At 51.0% G+C, this 14,057-nt stretch overlaps 2 protein-coding genes across 2 annotated transcripts; both read right to left on the bottom strand.

The window, feature by feature from the left end:
* Positions 1–1,457: 1,457 nt before the first annotated feature.
* LOC125964501 (double homeobox protein B-like) lies at positions 1,458–6,527 on the bottom strand. The gene is made up of 5 exons (XM_049710245.1): positions 6,485–6,527; positions 4,599–4,753; positions 3,062–3,182; positions 2,500–2,654; positions 1,458–1,973 (listed from the first exon to the last, which is right to left on the bottom strand). Exons 1-5 carry the CDS (start codon positions 6,525–6,527, stop codon positions 1,458–1,460), a joined length of 990 nt encoding a protein of 329 aa, XP_049566202.1.
* A 2,667-nt stretch (positions 6,528–9,194) lies between these two features.
* LOC125964500 (double homeobox protein 4-like protein 2) lies at positions 9,195–12,181 on the bottom strand. Its single transcript, XM_049710244.1, has 4 exons — positions 12,101–12,181; positions 11,148–11,208; positions 10,411–10,565; positions 9,195–9,884 (listed from the first exon to the last, which is right to left on the bottom strand). Exons 1-4 carry the CDS (start codon positions 12,179–12,181, stop codon positions 9,195–9,197), a joined length of 987 nt encoding a protein of 328 aa, XP_049566201.1.
* Positions 12,182–14,057: the final 1,876 nt, after the last annotated feature.

The raw sequence follows: 14,057 nt of genomic DNA, 5'->3' as shown, positions 1-14,057 counted from the left end.
ATGTTCCATTTCTGCCCAGTGAAAAGAAGGAGAGAGAGGGAGAGAGAAAGTGAAAGAGAAAGAGAGAGAGAAAGTGAGGGAGAGAGAGAGAGGGAGAGAGAGCGAGAGAGCGCTGTATATAGCTCTAGAACTCTGGACAAATGGGAGCCTAAGACAGGGGAGTGACTGGGAGGGAGTTGAGGACTAGATGTATCTGCAGAGATATGCACACAATAGAGCTAGAGACCCGGATGCAGTTGTATCCAGAGACTCAGATACATTGTTGTTTACACATTAGATTATTTTAATACTTCGTGCCACTGACACTCCCATGCTGGACATGGGGCACACGGATTGAGCCAGTGGAGAATCACTCAACACAGAGTGTACGAGGCACATGTGTTGGAAAATATTTTTGAAAGAAGCAGTGGAAGGGATCATCTGCCATGACGTAACAATGCCACAGGCATTTGGTTTTTCAGTTCATTTGTGCATCACTTTAGTTATAACTTGGCTTATCTTTTGAGAGGTGTGTGCCTGTAGTGTGTAGCCGTGGACAGATAATGAGCCAGAGAGAGAGAGAGAGACAGAGAGAGAGAGAGAGAGAGAGAGAGAAAGAGAGAGAGAGAGAGATGGAGAGAGATGATTTGTGTGCATAATACATTGGGCACATTTGTTACTATGAACCCTGGCAATGAAAGTGTTTGCATAGTTCTGTCCTTGTGTGCAAAGGCAATGCCCTCGAGGAACCCTTCCATACCATGCACCCAGAAAGCAAGTGAATGTTGTCACTGAGAGACTGTTTTCGTGATTCCACTAGGGTGTGTTTGTGGCTACAAGCTACGGGACTAGACAGGGGTATCTGGACCGCCTTCCATGCTGTCCCAGGTCATGGGAGGGATTTCACCTCTCTGAGGAAACATGGGAGAAATCAAAGTGACAAAATCACAACCAAGAACTTGAACTGAGTGCCAAGATTTATTGATTGGATCAATGGAATGTCACATACAACGGGGAAATCCAGTTCAGCGTTGGGTCCTCCTCGTTCTCATTGGAAGGTTTGAATTCCTTGAGGCTTCAGAGAGGGTGTCCCTCTTGGTGTGCAAGCTTTGTGACAGTCCGTGTGGAGCATGGCATCCCTCCTGGGCGCAACGCAGTTGCTGTCGACAGTCAACTTGCCTTGTTCTCCCTGCCAGACACTATCATGAGCGTTGCTTGTTCCTTCTTCTTTCTCTCCCCCATGGCTCTGCCTCCCAGGAAAGGAGGCTTGAAAGGGGCTCGGGGGAAGTCCTTCCTTCCTGCCCCTAAACCTGTGGCACTGGGGAGCCTGGCAGTATGTCAAGCAGGGCGTTGAATTCTTCCTCGCTAAGGGGGGCTTCCAGGGTTGCTGCAAGTTCCTCTTCCTCTGTGTCCACATTCAGAAAAGGGCCTGCCTTGTCCAGAATGTCCACGTCTGACAAGATTTCATCCAGTAGGCTTCAGGAGCCTGTAAAGGCTGAGTGCTGGGGCTGTTGCTCCAGCTGGGGAGATGACTCTTCACCTGAGCTTGCCTGCTGCTGCCAGAATTGTGTCTCTGGTGGTGCAGGTGGCCAGATGGCCCCCTGGGCAGGCTGCCCACTGGCGGTGAAAGCATGTGACCGTTCGCCCCACGGAACTGTGGCCAGAAGAGGCTGTGCGTTCTGGCATCTTTGAAGGGCTGCCAGGCTGGGCTGGAGCATGATGAACATCAACGGCTGGCCCACACGGCACCCATAGGAACCCTCTGGCACAAGAAAGGAGGGGGAGAAAACAGGAGTGGCCGCAGCAAAGGATTGCATGCTATCAGGTGCATGAGAGGGACGATAACGATGAGAGCTTCTATGGACAGTGGGCAGGGTGCTTTGGTCTGACAGGGCAGTCACAGCTGATGTGGCATCAGGGCCTTTGGCTGAGGTATTCACAGGCCCACTAGCACTCTGCTTTGGGTGCCGAGCTCTTCGGTTCTGGAACCATATCTAGGGAACCATATGGGGAGACAGGAGCATAAGCAGTGTGACAATCCAGATCGACTTGCCACTGCCTCATTCCCGGCCTGCCCCAGCCCGCCCCACCCTGCCCTGCCCTGACCTGACATGCCCTCCAATCTGTCAGACCCATGGCAAGTACTGTTGGGCCTCACCTAAGGGCCATTTTTCCTATAGAGCTTTCACCTTGGCTCTTGAAAATGCGGGAGGACGTCAGGGCAACACAGGACTCACACCACTCTCCGCACCCCTCCCCACCCCTGTCTTTGAGGAGAGCTGGCATTGACCAGCTACAAACTCAGGCCCCTCCCTGGCTGCCCAGGACTTCCATTGCCCTGTCCTCTTCTGGAAATGGATGCCTTCAGATCAGCCCCCGTAGCGTATTCGTAAGACAAAGGGAACGTCCTCCCAATCCCGCATCTCCAAGCCTACATATATCCAGCAACAACCCATCGCAAGGGTTAACACTCCTTTCTCGTGGGAGAAGCCAAGTTCCACCCACTGGTGGAGAACTTACCTGGATTCGAGGTTCGGGAATTCCTGTCTGGTGAGCCAATTCTTCCCTGGCAGCAATAGATGGAAATCGATCCCTCTCAAAGACTTGCACAAGGATCCTTGTTTGAGAAGGAGAGATGAAAGTCCTCTTTCGCCTGGCCTCTCTTCCCATGCTTCCTAAAGAAGAACACACAGAGAAGAGAGGACATTCAGGCCAATTTCAGCACATTCACAGCAGATCCAGTGTGTGGTATGTAGGAAGCGGTATGTCATAGATCAAGATCGATACATTAATACAACTTACTCAGTGCTATGTAAAAACGCCCCATGTGATGGAAGAAGGCATTTCTGCATGTCCGGGCAGTTTCTGGACCCAAAGATTCCAAGCCTTCCTGGGCATGCATCTCCCCACCCTCCAAGAGGAGCATGATGCTCCTGGGTGGAACAGGAATGGGGCAAGAACCCAAGATATCATGGTTTCCTCTCTGAAGTGTTCTTGGCCTCCCATGGTCATCCACGTTCATAGATGATTCTGTCTCAAGGAGATGCTCTGGGGAAATGCCTATGGAATGCCGGGTACTTACCTCGAGTCAAAGCCTCAGGTGGTGGGGGCCGCAGCGGCTGTGACTGCCCTCCTTTGAAGGCATTCTCTGACAGCAATTGGCTCTGCTTTAGGCGTCTTCTTCGTTGGTTTTGAAACCAAACCTGGGTACAAAGAAAGAAAGCCTTGTCTTTCAATGCTTATGCACGTAGTTCCAAGATCTATTGCAGGGATGCACCATAGAACAAACGCACCAGCCAGTCGGCTGGCCGGCCAGCCGGCCAGCAACAAGCCGACTGATGGAGACCCAGTATGGCCCGTCTGCCCCCAGTGGAAATATTTACGATTCAAAGGGACTGAAGTCTCACTAGCATGTAGAATGTAGACTCCGGCTTTTACCTCTGAAGAAGTGCACCAGATTCCAGAATACACAATCTGTGTCTGTGAAAATAATCCTTTCTCTTCGAGTCACCTTACTGGTGTCCAGAGTAATGACTTGTGACACAGGAGGAGACAATGCTTGCTTTCCCACAGTCAGAATGGGATGGATAGCTAACTCTCTCTGTCTCTCTCCCCCGCCCCAGCCGTTCTCATCAAAACTACCATTTTCTCTGTGGGTCTTTTGGTCTCTGTCTACGATTCTCCACATCTACCTGTTGACGTCTGTCTCTGTTGCGACCCCCCGGCTGCCCAAGTGACTGCCTGCCTGCCTTCCCCTCTCTCTGTCTCTGTCCCAGGCTCTCAGGCTCAATCTCCTTTCCCTCATTTGGTCTCTTTGCCTCCCATTTCCCATAGTCCATGCCCGATTCATGTCTCCCTGCCTCTCTTATGTCCCCACAGGCAGTACTGTCTCATAACATGCAATCGTATCCATTAGCAAGTGCCCCCATGAAAACCACTCTTCTCATGCTGCCTGGGAACTACTCATTGACACTTACTTCTCAGGGACTACATGCCTCCATCACTATTAGGTCAGGAGGCTCTTATGTACCCGCTCCCCTTCTTCAGAATATGTGTCCTTGTCTTCAACAGTGAAACATTGTGCATGCTACCTCATTCCCCGAGGCCGAACAGCAGTGTGGACCTGTGCTTGTGTGCGTGTGTGTGTGCATGTCTTTAGACATTTCTGATGGTGGTGCAGGGCAAATTGGACACCCTGAGGAAAAGTGTTCGTAGGGAAAGTCAATCAGTCTTTGGTGACGCTATGTAAGGTCACAGGCACGGTGTCCCTAACTTTGGTGACTCCTCCCCAACCTGCCCAGAGAGGGAAGTCTTCAGCACAGCTAGTTCCTCGAAGGCCAGCCATCAAGGTAACATCTCCTTGACACCACCAGGCCTTCCTGCTTCCTTGGCCCCTTGCCCTTTATACTTGACCACACATTTGAATGGACCTCTCGCCACACAGCTCAGTCCAGCCACGTTTTCCAAAGGGAGCCACCTTATTGCCAAGATTTGAGTTCCTGCTGTCTGGAGCACCCCGAAGAGGAAAGCCCTAGAGTAAGGAGTGCAACTGGAGTGGGGCAACTTGCGTCTGGACATGGACCCCGAGAGGGAAAATGGATCGAGAGACTCGGTTGTACCTGAATTCTGCTTTCTGGAATGTCCAGTTCTCGTGCCAGCCATTCTCTGGTCGTTATCCCGGGGTAGGGGTTCTGTTGAAAGAGTGCTTGCAGGGTGTCCTTCTGACTCAGACTCAGAACAAGCCTCCTCCTTCGCGATGGTCTTGAGAGTCGGCCTGTGGGAGAGAAGAGGGGGAATGTGTCAGGGGAGAATCCATGGAGGTGCAAATCAACGGTGCCGGCCCAGTGCTGGTTCCTGTGCCATGAGAAAAAGCTCTAAGCCACGGGAAGACTGTGCATTTGGAAAAACCGTGGGTAACCCCGAAAGCCACGCTGAGTGGGACCCTGGGGGCTCAAGCTAAGCTGAGGGTCAAGGCTATGGGGATCTCCTCACCATCGCCAATGATCCACAGGACGCAATGCAAACAGAAGGGGAAAGCCCTAGGAAAACAGGCTACCGTGACCAAAACGGGTGGAAGGATTTTCCACCTGTGGAGGCCTTGGAAAATCTTGATGGCTTCTACCAGATTTACCTCTAACTCTATGCTAACCATAGGAACCTGGCTTCTGAACTATCATTCGCACAGCATATCTGCACTTTCACTATTGGAAAGGAAAGTAGACGAAAGCCAAATGAAGCCAGACAAACACACAAGCCAACCCCCAACACAGAACACACTAGAGGATTGTTTAGAAAACCTATTTTTTTGAGCCATGACCAACGTGCTGCCCTGTCTGATGGCGCCAACCCACCCACACACCCACAACAGCCCAGTACTCCTCAGAAGATGAGTTTCCCTTTTAGTCACCGAGGTCATGGTGACTCGCCCCGTGTGCGTGCTATTCTTTCAGTTGGGCAGTCTGAAGGGCTGCCCCCCACCCCTTTCCTATTTGAGGTTGCGTATTTCTTGTAGCAAGGGAATGGATGGGTGTTTGTTTCCTGCATTCTAAGGTGGGAGCCGGGTGTGATGGCCGGGGAGGGTGTGGTTTCAGGCATGTCCGGCACACCCTTGAGATCTTGAGTTTCCTGAAATCTCTCCAACTCTAGGTCAATGCCAACCCTTCTACAAGGGCTACCTGCACTAGCAGCTGGCAGCTGGTGACGTAGGGTCGTCTCCAGGTCTCCCTCTGGAAGGATTCAAGACAAGGCAAGGGTTTCGAATCCCCAACGGGGACTCCTTTTTAAAGCGCCCTTCCTTCCTGCCAGCTCCAAGGAACATATTTGGAAAGCACTCAAGGAACGGACATGTCACACTGCAGATTTTGGCTTTCCAGAGACTCCTGCAGTGCCTACCTTGGAGTCTAATGAAAGACAGTTTGAGTGCTCCTGGAATCTCTGTTTCCCAGGTTCTAGCTTTCAGTTGTGCTCAAAGAAAATCTCTCTTTGTCTCCTAATCTTAACACATACTGGATGTGGATTATTTCCATGGACACCATGGAAGTTAACCAGTTCAAATGGAACACGCAACATAACAGAGCAAATCCGCAACAACAGCAAGAATAGAACATGCGAAACAAATTCAAAATCCCAAACACTGTCAACTGGAAAATAGTGTCAGTTTAGTTGGGAACGTTATCAAATACTCGTGTTCCATTCACTGCAACCACAGGCTGGAATTTTTAGTAGAGAAGCCATTGTCAGGCAACAGGGCTACCAACTTCCATGTGGCTTTCTAGAAGGAAAACAAATGAAGCAGCAAACCAGAAATATGTACGTGAAATGCCCAAACCAAGGTGCATTCTTTTGCCCAAGTGATTCCAGAAACATGTCCCAGCATATCAGTGCATGCCATTTGGTGGTCATTGGGAAACTTCAATCTTCGTGGTGATCAACCCTTGGGTCGGGGAGGTGCATGAGTGTATTTGGATGATCTAACCGCAGAGCCCAGATGCTGAGGGCAACGTACCTCTGGAGGTGCTGTATGTGCCGGATGAGCTGGACGAATCCATGGTGGGAGACCCACAGGGATGGCACAGAAAGTGCTGGCCAACTGTTCAGTTCTCAGAAGCTCAGGGTTTATAATGGATGAGGATGCCACGCCCCTATTTATGTAAATAGCCACAGATGGTGCGGAACCCTTCCTTGCCAATTGAGAACCTGGAAGGAATCCCGAGAGGCAAGTGGGCGTTGGAATGGAAGGCCTGTTCGGAGGCTCCCAGGTCCCTTTGAAGCTGCCGCCCTCGTCATCCTTTTTCAGAATGCTTGGGGTCCAGTGCTCTTTCCTTTTCACACCTTTCCACATTCCACACATACTTTCCGTCTCCGTGGAATTCCCCACCTCTGAGTCCTTCACGCTTAAGTGTGTCACTGTACTTTCCCAAATGGAGAGAGAACCTAGAGCCTAGTTTGCGTCGAGTACGTTTCCCACTTCCCTCATCACCACCAGGACATCATTGCCTCACACTCCTAAAGCATTTCCTTGGCTGGGGTTTGAGTTCCCGATAATTCACATACTAAGCTTGAGTGCTTATCTAGTGTCTACCCATGGTCCTCAGCTGTTTGGGACTTTTTCAGAGGTACTCTGAAACCCACCCCGTTGCTCACATGCCATGGAGAGACCAGAGAAAGGGGCATGCCACACGTGTATGGTTCACAAGGAAAGGAACTTATTTTCAGTGCTTATCCTTGGCGTACAAAAGACAGAGTCGGTTTCACATTCAGTGGTCAACTGACATCTGTACCAAGAAGAAGAAGTAGAAGAAGGAGAAGGAGAAGAGGAAGGGGAAGGGGAAGGGGAAGGGGAAGGGGAAGGAGAGGGATATGTAACACGTTACATGATGGATGATGACACAGCTGAGTTTGAAAGGAAAGCTTGGATTCCAAGTGCAGCCATCCCAATATTATCGTTGCATTTGGGCTGCAGAGAATAGAAAAATTTAAAACAAACCAACAAAGAAAACCCCACCCAGAAATACAGGACCATGCCAAATGTGTTCTTTTGCCATTATGCTTGTTTTGCCATCATGTGGATTAACATGAGGATAGTGAGCTTATTCAGAAACAGTTGGCAATCAGAGTAATTACACCAGCAATTCGTGAAAACGTGGCTGGTGTGTGTGTGTGTGTGTGTGTGTGCACGTAGGGGTGTTTGTGTGATCTGTGTGTTTGATTTTCTGTACCCACTAAGGTCGGTTGTCAGGTGGTACCCTTGGACGGATGTCCCCGGGACCAGTAGGTGTCTGCAAGTCCCAGGGGGCCCAGGAGGATATCCTGAGGAGGAGTATGTCCTAGTCCGTTGTCCTGAAGTGCCAGAGATCAGAGGGAGGCATGACCATCTTGTTGGATCAGGGGGGGGGTTTCCCGAGTAGTTGGAAGTTTTGGCTGAGAAAATTAATCACTGAAACATGGGATTTGCTGGCTTCTCCCAGAAGGCACTGCCTGCCAGACCTGGATCACCTCCCTCCTGGACAATCCAGGTGGGATAAGCTTGCTTGGGGGAGCAGAAGCTGTGATCTGCATGGCAGCCAGGGAATCCTGAGAGCCCGCAGGTGTGTTTATGCACAGTGCACCGGTGGCCTCCCTGTGGAGGTACCGCTGCCTGTCCCTGGGCTCCGAGGTTTCTCTGGAGCGGCCAGCATTGGACAACCAAGATGGTAAAGCCACAGTTCCTAGCTCTAGGAAGAGCCTGTGCAAGTCCTTCCACCCACAAGCATCTCAGTGTTTCCTGGAACACTGTGGCCCTGTGTTCCCCCCACCCTCTTGACAGCACCAACTCTTCCATAAGCTGTCTCTTTCCATATCTCCAATCCTACTTGTCCTGAGGCTACCGTGGCCAGATTATTTTCCCAGAAGGCCTATGCCACCTGTGTGGCTCTTGAAAATGATGTTCCATTTCTGCCCAGTGAAAAGAAAGAGAGAGAGAGAGAGAGAAAGTGAAAGAGAAAGAGAGAGAGAAAGTGAGGGAGAGAGAGAGAGAAAGAGAGAGAGAGAGAGAGAGAGAGAGAGATGGAGAGTGATGATTTGTGTGCATAATACATTGGGCACAGTTGTTACTATGAACCCTGGCAATGAAAGTGTTTGCATAGTTCTGTCCTTGTGTGTAAAGGCAATGCCCTCGACGAACCCTTCCATACCATGCACCCAGAAAGCAAGGAATGTTGTCACTGAGAGCCTGTTTTCGTGATTCCACTAGGGTGTGTTTGTGGCTACAAGCTACGGGACTAGACAGGGGTATCTGGACCGCCTTCCATGCTGTCCCAGGTCATGGGAGGGATTTCACCTCTCTGAGGAAATGCGGGAGAAATCAAAGCGACAAAAGTACAACCAAGAACTTGAACTGAGTGCCAAGATTTATTGATTGGATCAATGGAATGTCACATACAACGGGGAAATCCAGTTCAGTGTTGGGTCCTCCTCATTCTCATTGGAAGGTTTGAATTCCTTGAGGCTTCAGAGAGGGTGTCCCTCTTGGTGCGCAAGGTTTGTGACAGTCCATGTGGAGCATGGCATCCCTCCTGGGCACAACGCAGTTGCTGTCGACAGTCAACTTGCCTTGTTCTCCCTGCCAGACACTATCATGAGCGTTGCTTGTTCCTTCTTCTTTCTCTCCCCCATGGCTCTGCCTCCCAGGAAAGGAGGCTTGAAAGGGGCTCGGGGCAAGGCCTTCCTTCCTGCCCCTAAACCTGTGGCACTGGGGAGCCTGGCAGTATGTCAAGCAGGGTCTTGAATTCTTCCTCGCTAAGGGGGGCTTCCAGGGTTGCTGCAAGTTCCTCTTCCTCTGTGTCCACATTCAGAAAAGGGCCTGCCTTGTCCAGAATGTCCACGTCTGACAAGAGTTCATCCAGGAGGCTTGAGGAGCCTGTAAGGGCTGAGCGCTGGGGCTGTTGCTCCAGCTGGGGAGATGTCTCTTCACCTGAGCTTGCCTGCTGCTGCCAGAAGTGTGTCTCTGGTGGTGCAGGTGGCCAGATGGCCCCCTGGGCAGGCTGCCCACTGGCGATGAGAGCATGTGACCGTTCGCCCCACGGAACTGTGGCCAGAAGAGGCTGTGGGTTCTGGCATCTCTGAAGGGCTGCCAGGCTGGGCTGGAGCATGATGAACATCAACGGCTGGCCCACACAGCACCCATAGGAAGCCTCTGGCACAAGAAAGAAGGGGGAGAAAAGAGCAGTGGCCGCAGCAAGGGATTGCATGCTATCAGGTGCTTGAGAGGGACGATAACGATGAGAGCTTCTATGGACAGTGGGCAGGGTGCTTTGGTCCGACAGGGCAGTCACAGCTGATGTGACATCAGGGCCTTTGGCTAAGGCATTCACAGGCCCACTAGCGCTCTGCTTTGGGTGCCGAGCTCTTCGGTTCTGGAACCATATCTAGGGAACCATATGGGGAGACAGGAGCATTAGCAGCGTGACAATCCAGATCGACTTTGCACCGCCTCATTCCCGCCCCGCCCCAGCCCGCCCCACCCTGCCCTGCCCTGACCGGACATGCCCTCCAATCTGTCAGACCCATGGCAAGTACTGTTGGGCCTCACCTAAGGGCCATTTTTCCTATAGAGCTTTCACCTTGGCTCTTGAAAATGTGGGAGGATGTTAGGGCAACACAAGACTCACACCACTCTCCGTACCCCTCCCCACCCCTGTCTTTGAGGAGAGCTGGCATTGACCAGCTACAAACTCAGGCCCCTCCCTGGCTGCCCAGGACTTCCATTGCCCTGTCCTCTTCTGGAAATGGATGCCTTCAAATCAGCCCCCTTTAGCGTATTCATAAGACGAAGGGAACTTCCTCCCAGTCCCCTGTCTCCAAGCCGACATGTATCCAGCAGCAACCCATCGCAAGGTTAACACTCCTTTTTCGTGGGAGAAACCAAGTTCCACCCACTGGTGGAGAACTTACCTGGATTCGAGGTTCGGGAATTCCTGTCTGGTGAGCCAATTCTTCCCTGGCAGCAATAGATGGAAATCGATCCCTCTCAAAGGCTTGCACAAGGACCCTTGTTTGAGAAGGAGAGATGAAAGTCCTCTTTCGCCTGGTCTCTCTTCCCATGCTTCCTAAAAAAGAACACACAGAGAAGAGAGGACATTCAGGCCAATTTCAGCACATTCACAGCAGATCCAGTGTGTGGTATGTAGGAAGCGGTATGTCATAGATCAAGATCTATGTATGTGTGTATAATTGGTATGTGAATATGAATGTCTTGCCTCTCTATGTATCTTTGTATGTATACATGTATCTATCGAACTCCCTCATTTCTGCTTTCTTGATTCCCTACAGTTCATGGGATCTAGTCACTCCCCTTTCGGTAAGGTCAAATAAATTTGACATTAGTTCAAATGTCATCGCCTACTTTCCCTAGTTTCTACGTATATTGAAATTTCCCATTTTTCAGTATCTTTGTTTCTGGCTCACAAGTTAGGTCAGGAAACAGGGAGAGAGATCTCTATTATTTAGAGGGTAGGGTGCCCATAAAACGAAAATAATTGAAAAAAAGAAAAGTAGATTGACCATTTCATGAAAGAACTCAAATTAACAAAAAACAATTTAAAAAAGTCATAGGGCTGAATTCTGATTTCCTACTGGGAGTGTTCTCAAAGGAAGTGCCCCATGAGAAATGGAGGATGACGGGATGATACCTGAAGGCACGTTGTTGGGTGTGAGTTTGTTCATGTGATTCTTTGTTTGCTTTCGTTTCGGCTTTGTGCGAAAAAGGGAAATTCAAATACAGTGCTGTTGTAGAAATGAAACTTCCTAAGTACTATTCCAGTGATTCCTCTGTAAATCAAGGGGTGTTTACTCCATTGCCTGAGGACAACCTCACACCTCACAACTCACTCGTACTTTGAGTACTGTTCTACTTCCCTCAGGAACAAGGGGAAGAAACGTGAGTGCTGGACAAACTCCACTGGACATGGTGCAGAACCCACGGGACTGGTGAAGAGACTGGTGAAAGTCAGAACCCCGCTGACTTTTATATGGCTTTACTGTCACTTGATCTCCAATCTCGTGGAGAATTTCTCATCAAAGGAACCTTATCTCTCACCTTTTTGTACACCTTAACATCAAAGAAAGGGACTGCATTTTGTGTGGCAGTGTTTTTCACAACCTTTAGGCTTTGGTGGAAAACTGTTTCTCTTTTTACCCATAGGTTTATTTGTGGAAAGAGCCACTTAATCACTTTTCCATACACCTTTTTTTCCCTTTCTTTTTTTTTTTTTTGAATTCCCGAACATCATCATGGTAAATATATCCATAACGTGATATTTACTGTGGACGTCCATTGAAGTGTGTTTCATGTGGCCTCCATTATTTCGAATGGAATTGACTTTTGGGGTGCCTGCCCACCAGGTTTCTCCTCTGTCAAGTGGCTCTTCTGCTCTTGGTCATTCAGAAAGTACTCAGCGGGGCGAAAGCGGGACAGGACATCAGCAGGGAAATACAGACCTCATGTGAGTGTCCTGTCTGAGGATGTTGATTGGTGGGATGGATTCTCCCTAGGGGAATGCCTCGAATTCTGTCTTTGCTTCTCATGGGATTAGTTCCCACTCCACGGTACTGGGGGAGGGCAGTGGAACACTCTTCATCTCACACATGTTATCACTGCCACATCTAGGTCGGGATGGACTTCCAGAAGGCCCTCCATCATGGAACTCCCTGGGTTATTCGCCATCACCAACTGAATGTATCCTTTAGAATTCTCCAATGACCCAAGTGTGGGTAAGCAGGTGCCCCTTCCAGCTGGTACCTGTGTCCCTCTCCTTCTGAAAAGAGACAGGGTTCCTCTGAGCAGCTTCATGCTGGTTGGAAAGAGTGATGAGAAATGACGGGAAGGAAGGGCGGGGGAAGGAGTGGGGATGCAGGGGAGAGGGTGATGGAAAAAAAGAATCGTCCTGTCTCCAATGCTCACACCACACCTCCCCCCACCCCCACGAGTTCCCCTAGAAACCAGGAGATGATTTGAGCCAGGAAACGAGCCCATGCGAGTGGGCGCATGGGGTGGAGGGGTGGGGGCTGTTGTCCCTGCCATCTGCAGTGTTGCCCACAAGGATGCCAGCAGGCTGGGGGTGCCGGCCAGAGGGGCCTGGGGACGGGAGGGTGAGAGTGTCCTGCCCATAAGTGCGGGGGTGCTGAGGACAGCCTTGAGACTGTTCTGTCTTGAGAGCCAGTGGGTGACAATTGCAAGGTGAAGGGCAAGGGTGTGTGTGCCAGCAGGATGCATGAAGGTCTCTTCCATGGGGAGGCGTGTGACAGTGACTGGCACTGTGGAGAAAGGCAAGACCCATGCTCGTGTGGGCCCGGCCTTTGGCCCATGGCTGGGGTCAAGAAACCACAAGGGAGAGTGTCAGTGAGGCCATGGGTGTATCCCAGTGTGATACCAGGTGAGTATGTGAACCCTCGAAAATATCCAGGAGTCACTGCTGGATAAAGGGGAAACAAAGGGGAGTAAAGCTCAGAGGTCTGTGAGATGACAGGGCTTTTTGATCTGGGACGAGCTGACTCGGGCAGAAATTTGTGAGTGGTGGGAGAGGAGCTGGGGGCCACGAGAAAGTCCCAGGGGGCTGTGGGTGGACCCAGGGGGAACCCAGTGGAAGAGATGGGGGAGGTCTGCCAGAGATTAGCGGTGCCCCAGAGTCTCGATTCAGACCCCCACCGGGATGAGGTGTTGGGGGTCACAGGTGAGGCCAGGGTAGACTGGCCTCAGGTAGAGATGCTGACAGGCAAGTAGCTCAGGGACGAGGGTGAGCACAGGGGAGACTCCGTGGAAGAGATCAGGATGATGTGTCAGGCACCAGTGATATCCCGGGGTCTGCCTTCTGTCTCCAGCCAGGGTCTCGGAGGGGTGTTGGTTGAGCAGCCAGTGCCCACGGGTGAACCCAGAGGAATCCCTGTGGAAGAGATGCTGATGGGTGAGTAGCTCAAGGCTGAGGGTGAGCCCAGGGGAGACCCTGCCAAAGAGATCGGGGAGGTTTTCCTAGGCACCAGTTATGTTCCGGGTGTGTGGTAAAGAAATGCAACATCAATAAAAATGTTATCAAAAGTGAAACCTGGAGGATTCCAGGGCCAACTTCAGAATGTGACAGCAGAGATGTGGGTTCGGACAGGACCTGTGTGTCTGACAGCCCAATGTGTCCAAGGTGTCTGATGGCACCTTGTGAAATTCTCCCTGTGGCGTCAGAAGCGTGGAGTGCTAGTGTGGCTAGGCCTCAGGCAGAGAGGCTGGATTCTGTGGCCTTGCTGTCTTCTCTTAGGGACTGTGGCATTGTCTCTGTAGAAGGAGGTGGGTCAGCTTGAAGCCCAGTTCCCTCTTCTGCACGTTTCTTCTTTCTCTCCCAGTGACGGTGCTGGTCAAGCTGTGCCAGAGCAACCAAGGCAAAAGAGTCGTGCACAGAATGACTGAGAACTTTGACCAGGTGCCATGGACTCCTTAGAGGAAGTGACCCAGGACTGAGGCCCCAGAGTCTCCTTCTGAGTGTCATGATCCCAGTGCCCCTCTCATGGGAATTGTTGTCAGGTTTGATGGTTGAAGCAGCCATGGTATCAAGATT

The sequence above is a fragment of the Orcinus orca genome, chromosome 5 (assembly GCF_937001465.1).
Source record: "Orcinus orca chromosome 5, mOrcOrc1.1, whole genome shotgun sequence".
Classification (NCBI taxonomy): domain Eukaryota; kingdom Metazoa; phylum Chordata; class Mammalia; order Artiodactyla; family Delphinidae; genus Orcinus; species Orcinus orca.
Note: the sequence above shows the minus strand (reverse complement) of the source record. Positions and strands in the feature narration are given on the sequence as shown.

Bases quoted from the DNA above. Each gene is read 5' to 3' on its own strand.
- LOC125964501 (XM_049710245.1), bottom strand. From the start codon at position 6,527: ATGGATTCGTCCAGCTCATCCGGCACATACAGCACCTCCAGAG. The intron at 4,754-6,484 runs GTACGTTGCCCT...TCTCTCCCACAG, and splicing joins CACATACAGCACCTCCAGAG to GCCGACTCTCAAGACCATCG. The intron at 1,974-2,499 runs GTAAGTTCTCCA...ATGGTTCCCTAG, and splicing joins TTCCCGAACCTCGAATCCAG to ATATGGTTCCAGAACCGAAG.
- LOC125964500 (XM_049710244.1), bottom strand. From the start codon at position 12,181: ATGGCGAATAACCCAGGGAGTTCCATGATGGAGGGCCTTCTGGAAGTC. The intron at 11,209-12,100 runs GTGAGATGAAGA...TTTCGCACAAAG, and splicing joins ATGTGGCAGTGATAACATGT to CCGAAACGAAAGCAAACAAA. The intron at 10,566-11,147 runs GTATCATCCCGT...GTTCTTTTTTAG, and splicing joins ACCCAACAACGTGCCTTCAG to GAAGCATGGGAAGAGAGACC.